Source organism: Manis pentadactyla, chromosome 1 (assembly GCF_030020395.1).
Source record: "Manis pentadactyla isolate mManPen7 chromosome 1, mManPen7.hap1, whole genome shotgun sequence".
Taxonomy (NCBI): domain Eukaryota; kingdom Metazoa; phylum Chordata; class Mammalia; order Pholidota; family Manidae; genus Manis; species Manis pentadactyla.
The window spans coordinates 177,553,089-177,572,542 of NC_080019.1; the positions used below are offsets into that span (position 1 = coordinate 177,553,089).

At 43.9% G+C, this 19,454-nt stretch overlaps 2 protein-coding genes across 4 annotated transcripts in view; one reads left to right on the plus strand and one right to left on the minus strand.

The window, feature by feature from the left end:
* Positions 1 to 449, minus strand: part of PARP9 (poly(ADP-ribose) polymerase family member 9) — a 34,463-nt gene extending 34,014 nt beyond the window's left edge. For 2 of the 3 annotated variants that reach the window (XM_057503279.1, XM_036883509.2), the window contains exon 1: positions 91 to 299. The gene's annotated coding sequence lies outside the window, so the exon portion shown is untranslated. The other variant, XM_036883510.2, reaches the window with a different exon arrangement.
* A 25-nt stretch (positions 450 to 474) lies between these two features.
* On the plus strand, positions 475 to 6,895 carry DTX3L (deltex E3 ubiquitin ligase 3L). Its single transcript, XM_036883513.2, has 5 exons — positions 475 to 658; positions 1,423 to 1,601; positions 2,402 to 3,925; positions 4,344 to 4,561; positions 5,125 to 6,895. Exons 1-5 carry the CDS (start codon positions 475 to 477, stop codon positions 5,192 to 5,194), a joined length of 2,175 nt encoding a protein of 724 aa, XP_036739408.2. The 3' UTR covers positions 5,195 to 6,895.
* The last annotated feature ends 12,559 nt before the right edge of the window (positions 6,896 to 19,454 follow it).

Below are 19,454 nucleotides of genomic sequence, written 5' to 3' on the forward strand. Positions count from 1 at the left end.
GGAAATTTTAGAGTGGGAAGGCGGTAACTGGAGATACGTCATCATATAGGTGGACAAATTCAATTTTTAAAAAGTTCAGTTAAGTCTCACCTGAATTCAGAATGCGATTACATTTTCGCTGCAAATAGCAGTAACCACAACAGTAAGAGTCCGAAGGAATCATAAACACTTGACTTAAACCGCTGACCAGTCTCCACCCTCACCGGGCGACGCCAGGCCCGCGGGGCCGCTGCTGGCCCGTCCCGTCCGCCGGCTGGACCGGAGAGCGGGAGCCGGGGACGGGGGACTGAGTCGCGACCTACTCACCGGACAAACGGCGGCCGGCAGCTCGGCAAGAACGGGGCTGCGGCTCAGCCGGGAACGAGGAGGGGCTTCCGGGAAAGCGAAACCGAAACGCTGCGGCCCGAGGTGGCGGGGCGGGAAGTACCAGCGCCACCGTCCCGGCGCCGCCGCGCCAGCCCCACGCCGAGAACCATGGCCGCGGAAGGAGACCCGCCATCCCCGCTGCTCGTGCGCGTAAGGGAGTCCGTCCCGCGGCTACCGTGGAAGCTGGAGAAGTACTTCCAGAGCCGGAAGGCGGACGGCGGGGAGTGCACCGTCCGGCGCGGCGGCGACGGCGCCCAGGGCCCCTTCGAGGTGCAGTTCAGGGAAAGGGCAGGTGAGCTGCCGCTCAGGGGGCGCCCCGACCCGGTTCAGGCTGACCTGGGAGAGGGCGCGGGACACAGTACGGCACCGTCCGGTGGGGGACGGGAGCCGGGGCTCCCGCTGCCCAGAGGCGCAGCCCGACTGCGGAGGCCGGGGGCCGCCGGAAGTGCCTGGTGCCTGATGCGCTCTGACAGCGGTTAGACTTGACGCTTGCCAGGATCCTCTCCTGACTCGTATTTCTTAGCTCTTAGAACACCCTTCTCTCCCCCTGAGCCTCGCAGGTACCTCGTCTTTTAGGTATTCCACTTTTATGTTTTAAATAGTTATACCATTGATTTATTTTTGAGAATGACACGAGACAAAAGAATAAAGTCACCTGGAGATAAAGAAGGTGAACATTTCAGCCTATTTTTTTTTGCAGCCTTTTGCTATGAATGTCAGTCAACATATATTTACAAAGTTCTGAGTCTGCATTTTTGATACCTGCTTTTTCCACTTAACTTTATATATGAGTATTATTCCATATCATTGTAATGGGAAACTGGACAGTTTCAGATACAGGGCTTTTAGTGAGTGGATGACATTCCATTATCCGGCTTTCATTTCTACAGTAAAACTTCAGCTGCCCACTGTAGAGTTCGAATAGGTCCCTGACATCCCCTATCACCAACCCACCATTCCAGGATGCAGGGAGCAGGGTACGGATGCATGTAAAAGGATTATTTGAAATCTCTCCCATTCCTATGTGTATGTATGTGTTTACTGTCTCCACTGAAGCTAAGGAGAGAGTGTTGAAAAAAGGAACTCACCAAATGGAGGTTGATAACAAACCTGTGACTATTATCCTGGAATCCGTTGAAAATCTCTTGGCCCAGCCAAGAGAAGGGGCAAAGTCTGACGAGAAGCATCCAAACAAAAAGCATATTCCTGTTGCAGAGGAGTGCTGTGTCCAAAAGGTGAGTATTGACAGAAGCGGCTGGTGTGTTCCGGCAACTTTCTCTCCAGCCACCGTACCTTTCATTATTGGTCCAATGACCATTTGCCAAGAAGAGGCTAGATTCAGTAACTATTTTGAAGGAAGATCTAGATGTTACACGGGGGGGAAATAGCAGTGCAGACCTTGAGAGGAAGCACAGCTTTAGAAATCTCCCCTCTGTTACATTCAGTTTACTTCTGTCCTTGTTAGCCTAATCTGGGGCCGTTGTCTTATATTTGAGCTTCTGAAGGACAGGGTTTAGAAGGCCCAGCAACATTGCATACAGTTGGTTGTTTAAAAAAAAAAAAAAAAGGAGGGGGGCTAAAGAGAAAAAACGGTAATAAGAAAATAAATCCTCCCCAGATTTATGGCTCCCTTGCAGGCTCTCAGACTTTTGTGAGAACCATACATAGCAACTTGCCCAGAAAGAAATGCCTTCCCTCCACCTCATTCCCCAAGGTCAAGCAGAGAGCGACAGCTCTAGAATCCAGACTTCTTGTGGGTGGCCATTGAGTTTTAAAAAATGCTTATGCCCAGGCTCTAAATTTACAACAGAATCTCTGAAGCCTAGGCTTTAAAAAAAAAAAAACTCCCCAGGGAAGTCTACTGTGCAGATGAGACTGTAGCATGCTGCCACAGCTGCAAAAAGGGTTTGAAAGAAATTGTCCTCTGCTGAGGGAAGACATAGTAGTCATTTCTTTAGTCTCTAGACATGCTCCTGAGAAGAGACCATAAGCCTGGATGTCTGAGAGATGTTATTTATTCCTTTTAAAATTTCAGATCTTTCTTGGTGTCACAGCTGACCTGAACTGTAACCTGTTCTCTAAAGAGCAGAGGGAACACATAACCTCTCTCTGCCCCAATATCAAAAAAATGGAGGGCAATGATGGAATTGAGAAGGTGTATGGTAACTTCAGAGATATTGAAAAAATACATGAATTCCTGATTGCGCAGCTCCTGAAGAGTAAACAGAAACATGACTCTTCACCTGTGACAACACAGAGAGAGCCCTTCCATCTGCAGGACAGGTGTGTTTCTCCCTCTGAGCAAAAAATCACATTAGCAGAGAAAAGCAACCATTATGAAGTTTCCTTGCCTTCACTTGAATACTTCAGATATATTTATCCTGATAAAATAGACTCAATAGAGAAAAAATTTGGTATAAAAATAAAAATTCAGGAGACTTCTCCGAATATGGGCTATGTAGACTTCACCTCTAGTCAAGCAGGTGACCTCAAAGCAGCTCATGAGTCTTTTGCCAGTGAATTTCAGAAGAGTGCAGGAACTCTGAATCAAGTTTGTATCACCTTAGCAGATAGTCAACAGGCAAAGGAAGTCAAACAACAGTTGAATCACCAGTTTACAAAGCTCCTTATAAAGCAGAAAGGAGGAGAATTAACTCTCCTTGGGCCCCTAGATGACACCTCAGCTGCCAAACATTTTTTTGCCTCCAAAATGACTGAAAGTCATGTCAAGGTACCTATGAAAATATTGACCCCCAGGCACATGATGAATGGAATCGAGGTTGACACTGCTCGTTATAAGCTTTTAGAAGCTGAATTACTCCCGGCGATATCAGAGATTGAAAAGAAGTATAACACTCAAAGGAAGATTGTGGGAAAAGCTCAGAAAACCTGCATTCTATTCGAACCAAAGGACAAGGAGATAGATCTGTCTGTGCATGCTTATGCAAGTTTCGTCGATGCCTATCAACAGGTCTCATGTCAGCTGGTGAGAGAAGTTTTTTCACTTTTGGGCAAGGAGACAAAGCACCTATCTGGGACCAAGTTCACTGACGACTTTAGAGAAAGGCACCCAAATATACACTTCGCACTAACTCAAGAGTCAGTTGTTTTGACTGGGTTGCCAAATCACCTTGCAAAGGCAAAGCAGTATGTCTTAAAACAATGGGCAATGTCTCCATCCGCTGGAGAGAAATGGAATGCAACGCCCATGGACCTTGATAGTACTGATTCAAAAACAGCTTCCCCAACATTCCAGCACTTTGCCAGTTCTGGGGTGTCAGGAGTAGATAAGGAAGAGGACACATGTGTCATCTGTATGGACATCATGAGAAACAAACGAGTGCTACCAAAGTGCAAGCATGAATTCTGCACCCCTTGTATCGACAAAGCCCTGTCCTATAAGCCGACCTGTCCTGTGTGCCAGACTTCCTATGGTATCCAGAAAGGGAATCAACCAGAAGGAACAATGAATGTCACTGTCACAAAACACTCACTTCCAGGTTATGAATCCTGTGGCTCCATTATGATTCATTATAACATGAAAGGAGGCATACAAACAGTAAGTGTTTCTGAGGTTCGTGGGTTTCTTTCCAGTATGCTGGACTTACAGGAGTCAAAGAGGCTGTCTATTGCCAATTAGCGTATTTCCCAGGGGATTATTTCTCTGGTCACGTGCAAGTGCACTACATTGTGCTAAAAGTAGCAATGTTTGCTGTAACTTAGGGACCTTTTGTGTTTATTAAGGGAGAGAGAGGCTGGGTGGTGATTATGTGTTAGACTGGGGGACATCAGGAAGATGGATAGTGTTCCAAGTTTGAATTTAGGGGAAGAAGAGAAATACGACTTATTGGGAATATGAGCAAACCTTCAATACTTTTTTTGCTTTAGATTTGCTCTCTCTGCAAATGAATATATCTGTTCATACAGTCGTACCTAAACCCAGGAGCATTTTCATGTGACATCTTGTCTTCATACAGGAAGAGCACCCAAACCCAGGCAAGATCTATCCTGGAATACAGCGAACTGCATACTTGCCTGATAATCAAGAAGGAAAGGAGGTTTTGAGATTGCTTCGTAGGGCCTTTGAGCAAAAGCTTGTCTTCACAGTGGGGGACTCTCGAGTATTGGGACTCTCAGATGTAATTACCTGGAATGATATCCACCATAAAACGAGCCGTCAAGGGGGACCAGAAATGTGAGAGCCTTTTGAAACATAATGGTTGCTAAACAGAATTTATAGGTTGTAAAAATCTGGCAGTTTGAGGATGTGACTGAAAGGATACTATTTACAGCAGTGGAATTGGGTAAGCTAAAGTATTTTGAGAGAGGCTTATCTGGAGGATAATTGCAAAGGAAGAAAGATTGTTTCCTATCACCTTCTATCCTCCCAATCACAAGGTATCATATGGTTACATGATTTTGCATCCAAGGGCAAGGGACTTCAGAATCTGAGATGAATGGTACCTAAGGTGATTTAATTTGGAGTTTCTTGTGAGGATGTAAGGCTTTGTGAGAGTCTCTGCCTATCACGAGCTGAAAATAAAAAGCCTTGTTGGAAGGAAGATCCTGGGCAGACAGCTAGCTAGGCTCACTTACTAGTTAAAGAACTCACATCTGCACAGTTACAAATGATTATAAATCATTTGCCTTCTGGATTCCTTATGAATGTTTGCAACACTGATTATTAATGCCAGGGATTCCTGTAGAGACTCCTTAAAACCATTTGTGATGAAGCTGAGGGGTTTTTTCCTTCTGCAGGTATGGCTACCCTGATCCTAATTATCTGAAACGTGTCAAACAGGAGCTGAAAGATAAAGGAATTGAGTAAGAAGACTACTGGAAGATGTCTTGAGCCAAGCTTCCAAAAGACACAGTTGAAGAAGCAGAGTAAATGCCAATCTAAATCCTTATGTAGAAACACCTGGAAAAGTTTTCATCTAAGAAATGGTTTGTATAAGAGTAAGGATCTTCAGTTGAAACACTAGTTGCCAATTGATCCTCTTTTTATTGCTATCTCTGGGGAAGATCCTTTAGTTTTTTTGTTTGTTTGCCCATTAAGTATCCTAAAAGCAAAATCCTAGTGTGAATGGGGGAGAAAAGGGCTATGGTTATGGTTCCCCTCCATCCTTCATGGCCAGAAGAGTGGCCCAGAGCAGAGATCAACCAACCTTTGGAAATAAAAAGGCTGTTGTTTTTCACAGCACAGAACCCGGTATACAGTTGGTACTTCATAAATTTTTGTCGCTTGACTCAGGTTGCTAGTAACCCAGAAGAAGGATATATGCTCCCTGAGTCTTTGGCACAGGTAGGATAAGGGAGCCATTTCTGGAGTCCTCACCTCTGATTTGCAAAACTGAGCTTCTTACTCCAAAACACTTGGCCTCTGAACTCTGAGCAGGCCTCTAACTTGGTCCTTGCTTCCCCCTGATCCTTGTAATGTGCCATATGGGGTGTACTTGCCCTGCTAGTAATGCCGCACATCTCTGAACATTTTTACTCTGGATACCACTGCATTTTTGATACCCTGCTTCTGATTTTAACAGACAAACAACCTTACATTAGTTTCCATCGACTGTCATTTTCTCAGAAACCACGGCCCCCACAGTAGTAGTTTTTCCATCCTTTTACTAAGTCTCACCAAGTCATGTTTTCTCCCTTAAAATCTTTATCCCTGATACTCTTCTTTGGGAAGAGAAAAGGTAAATTGGGCCTACTATGAGGAATATATGACATGTGAAAATTTACTTTTAAATGGTTCTCCAAGTGAAAAGAATGTTATAATAGCAAATTATCTGGTTATTCATGTCCAACCTCTCTCCAAAATGATGAACAAGATTCTGTTCGCAAAGATACACATACACACATACACAATTTTTTTTTGTGAGGCAGCTGTGGCTAATACTTATTGTGGACTTATTTGTCCCCTTCTTAAGAGCTTTATATCTATGTGATTGATGCTATTAGTATCCCCATTTTATAACTGAGAAAAATGATGCACAGAGAAGATAAGTACCTTGGCAAAGGTCCATCTTTAATAACAAGAAGATGATAGTCTGGCTTCAAGGCTCTGCCTCCAGAGCTAGACTGCCTCCTGCAGTGGGACTTCTCCATGGACAGGCCGAGCAGTTCCCATTATCCTGGGTTTCTCTCAGAAATGGATTCCTGCTCATTGCTCAAAGCAGATTTCCTCTGAGGAAGTCCTATTTGGAATCTTTTCTTTTGTCTAGCAAGTTGAGCAAGCTTAAGCTAAATGATGTCTTTTTTTAATCAGATTATGCATCTAGTTTTTTGTCATTCATTAAAGTGTTTACCATTACGATTGTTTTGTATCTGCTGATCTTTTAGCTAAGCTTGCCTCAAAAAAGCAAAAGTTTGGTTCCTGCTAAATTCTGGATCCTTGATTGCAATGTGTGTGTGGAGGCAAGTTTCACAGTGTGAGTGGTCAGTGAGCCTCTGGATTACTGCCTGTGCTCTGTGGAAGGTACTATCATTGTGTCTGCTTTAAATAAAGTTGTGTCTGTATTAGGAACAGATTGTCTGAGTTCTTTTCCCACCCCTTTTTTCTTTTTCCTTGGGTTGAGATTCTGGGTGTTTCCTACAGCATGTACAGTGTACAACAATATACCATGTGCAGGAACAGCCATAAAGAAAATGGAAATTTCTGACCAGGATTCCTGCTGCCTGGCCTTAATAGTGTCCATTGTATGTATATATAGGAGCCTGCTTTGCATACTTATGAGAGAGGCAGGATGTTTACCAGGGACAGAGCCGCTGGTCAGCCGCAGCAGTACGGACGCAGGGAGGGGTGGAGAGGAAACACCCATTCTCTCCTCTCCTCCGTTTCTGGTACATAACTGGTCAGGCATTGCCAGTCTCCACAGAGATCTGACCACAGAGTCCAACCCAGTGCTAGAGGACGGGAGTAGAGGGCCAGGAGAGCGGGGCGAGAGTGGTGGGAGTGTGGGAGCATGGAGCTTGGAGAGCAGAGAAGGGAAGCCTAGAGTAAGAACTAGGAGAGAAGGGCAGCTGGCATACGGAGCTGTGGAGCCCCAGTGCTGGGAGAGGATTAAGCCCACGCTGGGGCGCGGGAGGGGGCAGCGCCCAAGCCAGGAGGGACTGAGACCTTCCGCTGTGAGAATAAACGTGGCATGACCCCCTTCTAAAACTCCCAGCTTCTTGCCCTTGTCTTTTTTTGGTCTTACCGAATTCATAGAGAACTTGGCCCAGGCAGGGATCTCCTCCTCCTTCGTGAGCAACACAGCTTTGGTTGATTTTACGTGTAGCTGTTTGCTAAGTATCAGAGTAAAACTTAACTACTATAGACTCCACTGCTGCTACTTTCAGCTATGTAAATCACACTTCTTATTATGTCTCTTCTTTAACACATAGGTTATTACAAAGATAAAAGTTGCAGGTTTCATCTCTTCTCTCCTAGAGAACACATACAGTACCTTGTCAAATCTTCTCCTTGCTTCTAGGGTTTCTGTTTCACCCTTCCAGTGTCAGTGCTGGATTACCCAGATGGCTCACTGGACACAAGCAAATCAGGGCACCCTTCTCTCCAAAGAAGAAAAGATAATTGAAATTGAGATATTTCATGTTTTCCTAAAGATACTAAATTTCTGCACCCAACTCCAATGTGTTAGTTTTTTCCCCACACATTCCAGCAATTCTCAGACACCAGCTGAATGTCCTACAATGTACCTCACTTCTGACACCAGCCCGAGATGTCATTAGATCCCACAGTTCAAGGGCTCAGTCCCATAAGACTGCCCTCCATTTACGCCAGAAGCCACTGGCAAGCCCAGGCTTCTACCTGTGCTTCTGACTGAATGCCTATAAATCTGATGTTCCCATGACCCCCTCCTTGGGTTCAATTAATTTGCTAGAGCAGCTCACAGAACTGTGACAACCAGTTTACTCACTAGATTATCAATTTATCATAAATGGATGTAACTCGGGAACTGCCAGGTGTAAGAGATGCATAGGGTAGGGTATGGGGGGGCAGGGGACAGAGCCTCCATGCCCTCCAAGGGCACAGTATTGTCCAGATCTCCACATTGTTACTAACTTGGAAGCTCTCCAAATCCCACCCTACTTTTGGGGTGGGTTATGGAGGCTTCATCACAGAGGCATGATTGAATAAATCATTGGACATTGACGACTGAACTCGATCTCCACCCTCTTTCCCCTCCCCAGAGGCAGGGGGTGGGGCTGAAAGTTCCAACCTTCTGATCACTGGTTGGTTCCTCTAGCAACCAGCCCGCATCCTTAGGTGCTTCAAAAGCCACATCGTTAACATAACAAAAGACATCTTTAAGCTCTCAGCATCTACGGCCCTCCCAGGGTTTTAGGAGCTCTGTGCCGGAAACAGAAGACCGAATACATATTTCTTATTATAAATCACAACATCACAGAGCATCAAAGCAGTCATTAGAAAAATCAGACCTTTGTTGGGCTTCCTTACACTTATCTTACGGTTCAGAACTGCTTGGCTTTGCTTTCCACCTGGGAGCTGGGAGCAGTTTCCTTTTCTATTGATTAGGTTCTGAGTCCTCTAAAACGTAGAGCTGTAGGCAAAGATCAAGATGTTAACAGTTTGTTTGGGAAGTGCAAGCCCAGGTCAGTGAAAGTAAGGACAAACAAAAAGGCAGGCAAGACAAACTCGGTTGGGATGCAATCAATGCAGGGTGTTAAGTCCGGGCAGAGGAAATCCCGGGGCAAATACCTCTAAAAACTGAAATCAGTCAAAGGGAGAAATAAAGTTTAAAGTCCGTTTATTGCTTACAAACTGGAGTCTGTGGCCTTCTCTCTTTCCTGCTCCAGCAGCAACAAAACCAGCCCTCCCCTCCCCTCTCAGGTACAGATAAAGTCCTCCTTTGCCCAGGTAATTACCCTTTGATACGGGGATGGACCTCTCTCCACCCCTGAGGAATGATGCAAATGCACTAAAGTCATAGTTCTTTCCACCTCTGAATGCCTATTGATACGCAGATGTACTAAAGCCAGGCGAGGTACTCCGGAAATATTACAATTTTACCCACACATGGGTTACCACCCTGGCCACCTCCTCACAGCCAGACTTAAAAAGACAAAGCTGGTCACTCAGCAACTTTATATGCTTGGCATATGAGTTGAAAAAGACTGCAGAAATCATCTTGTTGAAGTGTCTTTTTTTATACAGGAGGAAAATCAGTCTCTTTTTCCTGGGAAAACAGGCTATGTAAAACATATTACATTTATAGCGTATTAAAATGTGGCCTTGTGGCACCTTCGGCTTCTGCCTCTCTGCATCCTGCACATCCATTGTCACCAGTCCTGCCTCTGCTTCTTCACTTCAAATCTCACTGCTCATTTGGCCTCTTCATAGTTCTCTCACCAGAATGAATAAAATATCCCTAAAGACTCTCTCTGTCCCCATCCCTGCTCCTCTTCCCACCTCAAAGTACCTTTTGAAAAAGCAACTCTGATCTCTTCACTCCTCTAATAATTAATATGCCTTCAGTGACTCCCTGACATCTAGAGTGGAGCTTCTCAAACTTGATCTTGTGTTAGAATTACTAGAGGGCTCCATGAAATTGGCAGAAATTTAGCAGATTGCTAAGACACCCCCCCCAGAGTTCTGACCCTGTAGGTGTAAGATTGGGCCTGAGAATCTGCATTTCTAAGAAGTTCCCAGGTGACACTGATAATGCTGGTCTGGGGACCACATTTTGAGGACCACTGGCCTAGAAAATAAAGGCCAAACACTATAGCATGGCCATCACAGATTTCTACTTCTACTTTGCTTACCTTGTGTCCCTTTGCCACCAAGACTGGCATGGTGTAGTCATAACTCCCAGCTTCTCCAAACCGCAGCTATACCTTCATTCATCTGACCTTTGCCCTACATGTTTTCTCTCTCTGGAATGCTCCGCCACCCCATTCTCCTCTTAGAAATTTCCCACTCATCATTCAGGTTCTCACTCAAATGCTACTGCTACAGGAACTTTCCTTCAATATGTTGGGGAAGAATTTGGTTCAGAGACACAGGGAAGTCAGACTACAAGGTGAGGAAGGAATTCGTTAAGGTGAGAATAGCAGGGAATAGTAGCTGTCTTCCAGCAGCAGAGAGCAAGGAAAAACAGAAGGAGGAAAGAGAAGCTTATTGAATTCCTGCCACCCCAGGATTTGGGGGAGTCATAGAGCACTGGATGGAGTGAGATTATTTTCTGAGAGCTTCCCAAAGTAAAGAAAGGAGATTTAAAGGCAGGCAGATTGTACAGCTGCCGTCCTATCTGGGTCACCCAGGTGACAGGAACTTGCAAGCCCAAATCAGAGCTCTCAGTAGGCCCTGCCTACTTATCTGGGGTAGGACAGAGACAGAGTGAAGACTTGTGCTTAAGTCTGGAAAATAGAATGAAATAGCAAAGTAACAAAGACACTTATCACTGGAAGAGCGCAGAGACAAAATGTGATGAGTTGAGCAGTGAGAAGTCTTTATGTAAGGGGAAAAGGTTCGCACTTTAAGAAAGGGGAGTGTGGGCAACCTCAGAGAGGAGGCACCCCTAAAAGTTTAGGGTTTGGAGTTTTATAGGGATTTTTGGGTAGAAGTCAACATAAGGCATGATGTATACAGGTGATTTATAATTCCTTTGAAGTTTTGTCTTAAGAATAGGGTTATTTAGATGACTGTGTTGGTTCAGATTCACAGCATTCTTTATCCACATAGATTTATTTACACTTTGGAGGTCTATCTCATGCCCTGGTTACAAATTTAGTTGATTACAGGTCTGGAAGAAGAGGAAGAATAGCATATAGATTTAGTTAAAGTATAAGCTGGGCCTTTTTGCAGGCCATGTATATTTTACAATGGCATGATCTAATCGGTACAATGAAGACATGGGCTGAGCTCTGATACTTTTTTTTACCTGGGGAATATCTGGACATTCCAAGTTGCTCCTGGTCTTTGAAACTTCAACTAATTAACTAATTAACTCTATGAGTCCTTTCTGGCTCTCTGGTTTTATCTGGTTAACTCTTTGAGTCCTATTTAGTGGGCTCCACTAGCCTTATTCTCCATCCACACGCTCTTATCCTGTCTTTCTGCCTAACAAATCTTGTCTCCAAACTATTAATCAGTTTATTTCCCTGTGTTCCTAATACTTTATATGTATCTCTATTAGAGTAGATGTGATATCAAAATCCACTTACCCTGCTTTCTATCTTAGCCTTAGCGTGGTGCTGAGCATCACCTCTAAGCATCAACTCCATTTTCATGCCTTCTGATTGCCCACTGGGTTCAGCAATGGGAAGTACCAGCAAGAGATTGGAGGGAAGGGGGAGAGAGTGGGTGGGCTACTTACTCCACTTGCTGTCTCCCAAAGCAGCCACGGGTCGCATTAAGAGCCTCCTCCTACAGGCATGGCTTCCCCTCCCTTGCCGCTTCAGACTAGATGCTGATTGGAAGATAGGGTTGCTTTGCCATTTCTCACCGTCTCCCTTAACTCTCTGTCTACATCTAAGCAATTCCTTTATTACACACTCTTCAGTTACCGACTTTGAGTACACAGGTATCTGCCACTTTTAAAAAGTTTGAGTTAACACCACTTCACTTTTACAAAAGACCTACATGGTACTTGTTTTTGCTCACAGAAAGAAATCGAAAGAGGATTTTCACTTTTACGAAGAAAAAGCAAATACAGCATTCGGCTCTGGTTGCTTTGCAGCAAGCCCTTCCGGAGGCTGCGCACACCCAGAGCAGCCAGAGGGGCGCCGCCGAGCTCCTTCCCTGGGAACCGCACTCCGCATCCCTGCATCAAGCCGCCAGGGCTTTCAACGGTCAGGGAGCATCTGTGATTAATCACGATTTATTTTGTGCGTGTGTTAGCAAGGTGTGTCCTAAGGTGTCAGAAACCTAAGAGAGGTTGTTTTTGGGTCTGGGAACGCTCAAAAAATTTTTTTCTTACAAGTTCATGGTAATTGCTTCTTCCCTTTGCTATTTTGGCTTACAGAACGTTTCAGTGGAACAGTCTACTTTCGGATGTGGGAGGAGGGGAGTCCTGCAACCAATACTCGGCCAGGACCTTTCATATTGCAGCTGTAAATGTGCATTGGTCTATTTGTGCTTCTCCTCCCCCTTACTTCCACCCTCACCCCTGAGGGAAGGGATCTGTTTAATGTATCTTCATACTTTTAACACTGTAAGTTAAATTTTAGCCGAAATAAGCAGGCGAAGAGAGGCAACAAAGGGCCAGGTAGTTTATATGAATGCCACCCCCGGGTGATGTTCCCGCGGCCTGGGTACTACAAGCCGGAGAAGTCACACCCAGCAGGGCAGGCAGCAAGTTTTTAAAGAAGGCAGGGGGAGGGAGAGCAAAGGTGTACATTGGCGCGAGGATTGGCTCATCTAGGGTACCTGGGGGTCTCTCATTGGCCTTTAGCCAGGTACTGGAAAGGTACCACTAATCCTTTAGCTTGGGGGAAGGGCTCTAGTTGGGAGGGTTATCGATCAGGCTCTGAAATGTTGTCAGATCGGAACCTGTTGGTCTCTTTGCCTCGTTTGGTGAGGCCTGAGCTTGTCCATCAGGCTCACCCCTTCCCCTGATGCCTGCAGCCTAACATTCCAGCCTTTTGGTCATAATGGGCAACGACTCGATCTGGCTACTTCCGGCTAACAAGGGGCGTCTTGGGGGTTTGAGGCTGGTATTAGGCCGAAGGAGGGGGCTCAGTGGGAAGAGGTGTGTAACGGTGAAGTAACATCTGGTTGGTGGCGACCTGGGTCATCTGGGTTAGCCGCTGTTGGAGGAACCTGGGGACACAAGGGGCAACTAAGAGTAAACCACAAACTGTTATTAAGGGGCCTAGTAGGGGCATTAGCCAGGCCATTATGGGGGACTGGAATTCTGGATTGCGTTTACAAATACAATGCTAGGTGTATCGAGAGCCTTCAATACATATTAGCTGGATTTAATCATGTCTTGGCAGTTTTGAGCCTTCTAGCCCTGTCTTAGGGAGCACAAAAAGGTTGCTGTGAATTCTTCTGAAGATGGGTGTGTATGGAAAGTGGGGCGGGGCGGGAATGGGATGCCTAGCAGAAAGGGAAAGTGCCACTGATTTTTTTCTTTAAATGCCAGGCATCCGTCAGACATTATCTCTAATCCTCTAATCCTGTAATGGTATCATGGAGTAGTTATGGCTGTCCCTTGCAGAGATACAGCCACTGAGGTTATATAACTGATGAATTGCAGAGTGCAGGATTTTGACCCAGAATTTGTGTGACAGAAACGGCTGTTCCCAAAGGGTGGCAAAAATCCGAGGCAGTTGCTTGCTACCTCAAGACCACAACCTTTGGCAGAAGCAGTTTTCAGAGAAATGAAAGCGAAAGGTGATGGCATACGCCTGTTGGGTAGGGTGGCCAGAGTCCGGGCAGAGCAGAGCCGGGGACGGCTGCACCAGGGCCCTCTGATGCTGGTCTGACAGTCCTGGGGCCCTGAGGCCCCAACCTGCCAAGAACTTGCACCCCACTGCAGCCCAGGGCTGCGCAGAGACCCCACGCCCGTCAGGACCCTCTCCTCTGGCCTGGCGCCTACCACCCTGGCTTGTCTTGGAAGAGAGCAGAGTGCAGGACTTCCCGTAGATTTTTTTTTTTAATTGCCTTCCCTCCAAATTGTAAAACTTCCTTATAAATTAGGGATATTAGTTCTTTGTGAAGTATGTTATTAATATTTCATTTTACTTTGTCATTTGTCCTTTGAGTTTGTTTATGGTGGCTTCTTTTTCTCCTATGCAAAATGCTTTTATTTTTATGTAGTAAAATTTACTAATCTTTTATTTTATTGGATCTGGACTTTTAGTCGTATTTAAAAGCTTTCCTCTGTAAGGTTGGAAACACTGGGGAGAGGGGTGAGCACGTCAGACACTGATGACGTGCCAAAGTCCCCGGCTGCTGCCCCCTCCCAACCTGAAAAATGTGCCTTAGGCTAGCCAATCCTCGCGCCGCTGTAAATCTATGCTCTGCCTCCCCCTACCTTCTTTAAAAACTCGCTGCCTGCCCTGCTGAGTGTGACTTCCCCGGCCTGTGATAACCAGACCAGAGAATATCACCCGGGAATTGCACTCAAATAAACTGCCTGGCCCTTTGTTGCCTCTTGTAGCCTGCTTATTTCAGTTAGAATTTATCTTACATTTGGTGCTGAAATCCCAGGAAGGAGCGTGAGCACAGGGCCCTGACCAGCCACTGGTGGCCCCATCCTTTCCTTCCCCAACCCGGGACCTCAGCCTGCTCTCCGCTGCGTGGACTATTTTCCGGTGAATCCCTCAGTTTCCCCTGGTCTGTTTCCCTTCCTAACTTCGTTTCACCTGATCCGTCCAAAATCATACTTATGTCCAGGTCTGGGCATCCAGCCCATCCACTGCGGGCATCTGGGATACCCACCCCTGGCCCTGCGGTGTGGGAGACATCCCTCACCCAGGCTCCCAGGCCGTCTCCCCTGACTTGGCGCGCTTGGGATGCTGGGCGCTCCTCTCAGCAGGATTAGTTGAGAAGTGGTGCAGACATGGGGAACCAGCCCTCAAAAGCAGAGGCTCAGACTCCACTGCAGTGTCTCATTTCTAATTTAGCTACTCTATATTTGTCCCAGGAAGTTTGCAAACGGAAGCTAGTCTTTCTTTGCTCTGAGGCCAGGCCTCAGTATCCCTTGGACAATCAATCTCGCTGGCCCCCTGAGGGAACTTTCGATTTTGGCCTCCTCATCTACTTGACTAATTATTGCCACTGGAGCGGAGAGTGGGGTGAAATCCCATATGTGCAGGCTTTTTGGACTTTGCGCTCCCGCCCAGACCTTTATGTTAAGTGTCCAACGACTCAGGTTCTCCTGGCCCGATCTCCAGTTAAAGATTGTCAGCCTCTTACTCTGCCCAGTCCTTCTTACTTTTCAGATCCGCCGGCGAACCTTAGTCTCCCACCTCTCTCAACTCGCTACCCCCACCCCTCTCCACCACCATCTTTAAGTTCTTTGTCCTCCCCCGTGTTGCTGCCATCTTAAAGTCCTACATTCTCAACCATGCCGTTATCCTGCTCTCTTCTTCTGGTGGCTGCACCACCCCCTCCGCCTCTCCTTCCGCCTTCACTGCCCTCTTCCCCCACCAGAACACGCTCCTCCCGCCCTCCGGTTCTGGAAGCCATGGACAAGAAGCTAAAAAGAAAGAAAGCAATTAAATATCAGTAACTCAACTCTTTATGTCACTTTTTCTGTCTGTGTATATGTTTTTATACGAGAAGTGTTGCTAACTCTAGTCGTTATGTCTCAGTCTGTATGTGTGTCTAAGCGTGTAGATGAAAGATTTCTCTACCTCTGGATGGTATTAATAAAATTGATTTAAAGACAAGCACTTGTGAAAATTGGGCATTCTAAAACTTCCAGAGAATTCTAATGGAAAATATTAAGCATTAATGCTAATTTAAGTTTAACTGAAACAGACACATCCTTATAGTTATCAGCTGCCAAAATTTACTTAAAGTCATTTAAGTTGATGTTATCTGTTAAACATTTCAAGAAGATGCTTAAAAAAAAATGCTTGACTTTGTCTAATGTTTAGTAAAAGTTTTGTAAGTTAATCTAGCATGGTTGCTAAAAATAAGTAAACAAGTGTAGCAAATAAACATCTTAATAATAATACTGTATTAATGTATAACAGTGATATATATGCAAACAGCCTGAGAATTTTTGTGGTAACCAAAATTCTTAAAGTTTGCTAAGTTATATAAACATATTTTGTGCCTAATGAGAAATTGTGCTGTAAAGCACATTTCCAAAAATGATAATATACGTTCATAGATGTATCAATCTGAAGAATGCTAGTGTAACAGTTTACAGTGGCCTATTTTTCAGTGTTCACTGAAGGTTAAAGTAATCGTTTTAAGTTCTAATTAAAACTACTTAAAGTAATAAGGAAAACATTTCTGCATGCTAAAGAATGTGTCTTTTGATAAAAGAAAGTAACTTTGTTCTAAAGTACAGCTGTTTATTTAGAGAGAGAACTCTAAATATAAAAAGGTTGTAGAAAGTTTGTAAAAGAATTTAATATGGTCATGCTATATAAAATTAAAGCAAATGGGTCTCGGTATCAAGGACACAGCAAAATTAGAATTTTGTTTTCAGTTAAAAAGGACAAAGTTTTCTTAACTGTTAGTCTGCTCTTAATATTAAAAAATTGCAATGGGTTCTCTAATTGTTTTATCAAGGCAGTTTAAAGTCTCAGTGAGTTGTCAGAGTATCTAAGAAAATGAGATCTTAATATTAAAAAAACTAAAAGCTAAAGTTTGCTAACAACTATGTAACCTTCTTTATTTGCCTTTGAGGTATTTTGTTGTCATTCTGGTTAAATAGATAAGTATTGCTTCATAGCAACCTATAATCCTATTTAAGCAAGTGCCAAAAAAAAATCAAATTCAAAGAGGTACTTTTACCTCTAGTTAACTCTGATATTTTCCAGAGGGCCCCTAGAATATGTCAGAAGAACTTTTTCTCATTAGATAAAATATTTAGCTAATTTGGCTTATTTATCTGATATATAATTACCTGCTTAATTACCTAGAAAGCACTGTCAAAAGGAATAATGCTAAACTTTGTTACTGAATATTTTGTGTTATAAAAATATCCAAATTTCCTTATGACAACTGTCTTACAGTAAGCTCTCATCAGATCTTTAACCATTGTCATTTGTAAGTCTTTTGTCATTTATAATCACTATTTTATTACTCCTGGACTAGTAAAAAACTGAATTTCAGCAGAACAGGTATTAGTTACATAAGATTGAGTAAACTGAAGAGGATAATTTTTGTGTTTTTTTGTTTCAAATGTTATTAATAAAGTGTTTTAAGCTTTTTCTCTTAATCTGACAACAGTTTAATAAATGACTGCCTTTATCAGCAGAATTGAAACTTTATCTTTCTCTCTACCTGATCCCTCCAGAATTTAAAAACTCTCAGTAACTATTTTTATATTTCATGGCAGTATGTTTATTTGCACAAGTTCAATAAGAGTTTGCTTTCCTTGTAAGAGGACCAATTAAAAGCACTAGTTATATTACCAAGGCTTTGACTGGAACATCATACCTGAGAGACATGTGTGTAAACTCAGATATGAACAGACAGCTTTAAGGAACTAAGACTGACTTTATAAAGCCAACAAAGCCCCTTAGAAGAACTGGCCCGCTGCCTTGCTTACAGAGTTCCCAGCAGCCTTACCAGGTGAGTAAAGAAGGGCACTTCCTGGCAGGTGCAGGAATGTCAAAAATGTCTTGGGAACCTCAAGAAGAGAGTAATTCACCCAAATGTACAGGTACTGCAGGCACAACCTGATGGCAAGTCTGGATTAGCTGTCTGGCCTCGAGAGGCCTTTAAAAGTTCAATCTAAAATGCCTTACTTACAAAAAGTTCCAGCAAAGCATATTTAAAAGAACCAATGTAATCAATTGTTCTTCTTGCTGCACTTATGCAAATAATTAAGCCCAAGTGTTAATTATTTTCTTAACCTGGTTACTTCTAATAAAAATGAGGGTGATTTTAGAGAAAAATATTATTTCAATAATGCAGTCTTATCTATACTAAATCCTAATACTAGTCATTGAAATGTAAACTCAATCCAGAATTCTAGTTTCCCCATAATACCTGGCTATGATTCTCAATTAAACTCTTCATATTTCTAGTCCTCACATTCAGCCATGCATTCTTAATCTCATCAAGTTTGTCCTTCCAGAATAGAAGCGCCAACCTTCTGAGGCCCTCTCAACTGACCACTGATGGAGACCTAATTGCACCCTTTATGCGCCCCCTCTCAGCATGAAGCAGCCAGAGCGGTCACCGCCTCTTTTCCCTAGCAGCAGCTAGAGTCTCTATCTGTAGAAGAGAAAATAAGACAGAAACCATAAGCTTAGACAGAATAAATTGAGAGCCTCTGGAGAAAGCAAGGCAGGATGTTTGCAGTCAGAGCAATGTAACTACATGCTAAGAAACCCCCCCGCACCCACAACGCCCCTTGTCAGCCAGAAGTAGCCAGATCAAGTCATCGCCCATTATGACCAAATGGCTAGAATGTAAGATTGGAAGCACTGGGGAGAGGGGTGAGCACGTCGGACACTGATGACGTGCCAAAGTCCCCAGCTGCTGCCCCCTCCCAAACTGAAAAATGTGCCTTAGGCTAGCCAATCCTCGCGCCACTGTAAATCTAAGCTCTGCCTCCCCCTACCTTCTTAAAAACTCACTGCCTACCCTGCTAAGTGTGTCTTCCCCAGCCTGTGATAACCAGACCAGAGAATAGCACCCAGGAATTGCGCTCAAATAAACTGCCTGGCCCTTTGTTGCCTCTCGTCGCCGGCTTATTTTGGTTAGAATTTATCTTACATCTTCTACACCCAGGTTATAGTCATCCATGCTTTTTTCCATCTGTAATGCTTTATTTTTCACATTTAGATCTCTGATACATTTAGAGTTTATTCTTGGGTAGGGTTTAAGGAATAGAACAAATTTTATCTTTTTTCCAAATGGGCATCTAGTTGTCCCAACATCATTTATTAAAAAGATTATCACTGCCTCAGTAACTTGAGATAGCACCTTTATCATACACTAGATTTTTATATGCATTTGATTATTTCTGGAGCTTCTGTTCTAGTCTATTAACAAGTTTATTCAACCGCTGTAGAGAGTGTTTGTAATGTATTTTCATGTCAGGGCTAGTCCTAGTCCCCTTACAGAGTTCTTCCTTCCCTGTATTTTCCTAGCTATTCTTGTGTGCTTGTTTGTTCTTATGAATGTTAGGATTGACTTCTGATTTTTTATCAGCATCAGGACAATCTCACTGGGATTTTTATTGGGACTGCATTAAATTTACAAATTGAATTACAGAGACCTGACATCTTGAGATGGTATTGAGATAGTCTAAGAACGAAAGATGCCATTTCATTCGTGTCTTTAAAGAGTGTTTATCATTTTCTTACACAGAACATTTCTTGTTAAGTTTGTTTCTAAAGACTGTACCTTATTCTTGCTATTGTGAGGTTTTTCATTGACTATATCCTCTAAAGAACTATTTGTGTATATGAATGCT

Coding starts and splice junctions, on each gene's coding strand:
- DTX3L (XM_036883513.2), top strand. CDS start 475: ATGGCCGCGGAAGGAGACCCGCCATCCCCGCTGCTCGTGCGCGTAAGG. Junction 659..1,422: donor GCAGTTCAGGGAAAGGGCAG/GTGAGCTGCCGC, acceptor TCTCCACTGAAG/CTAAGGAGAGAGTGTTGAAA. Junction 1,602..2,401: donor AGGAGTGCTGTGTCCAAAAG/GTGAGTATTGAC, acceptor TTAAAATTTCAG/ATCTTTCTTGGTGTCACAGC.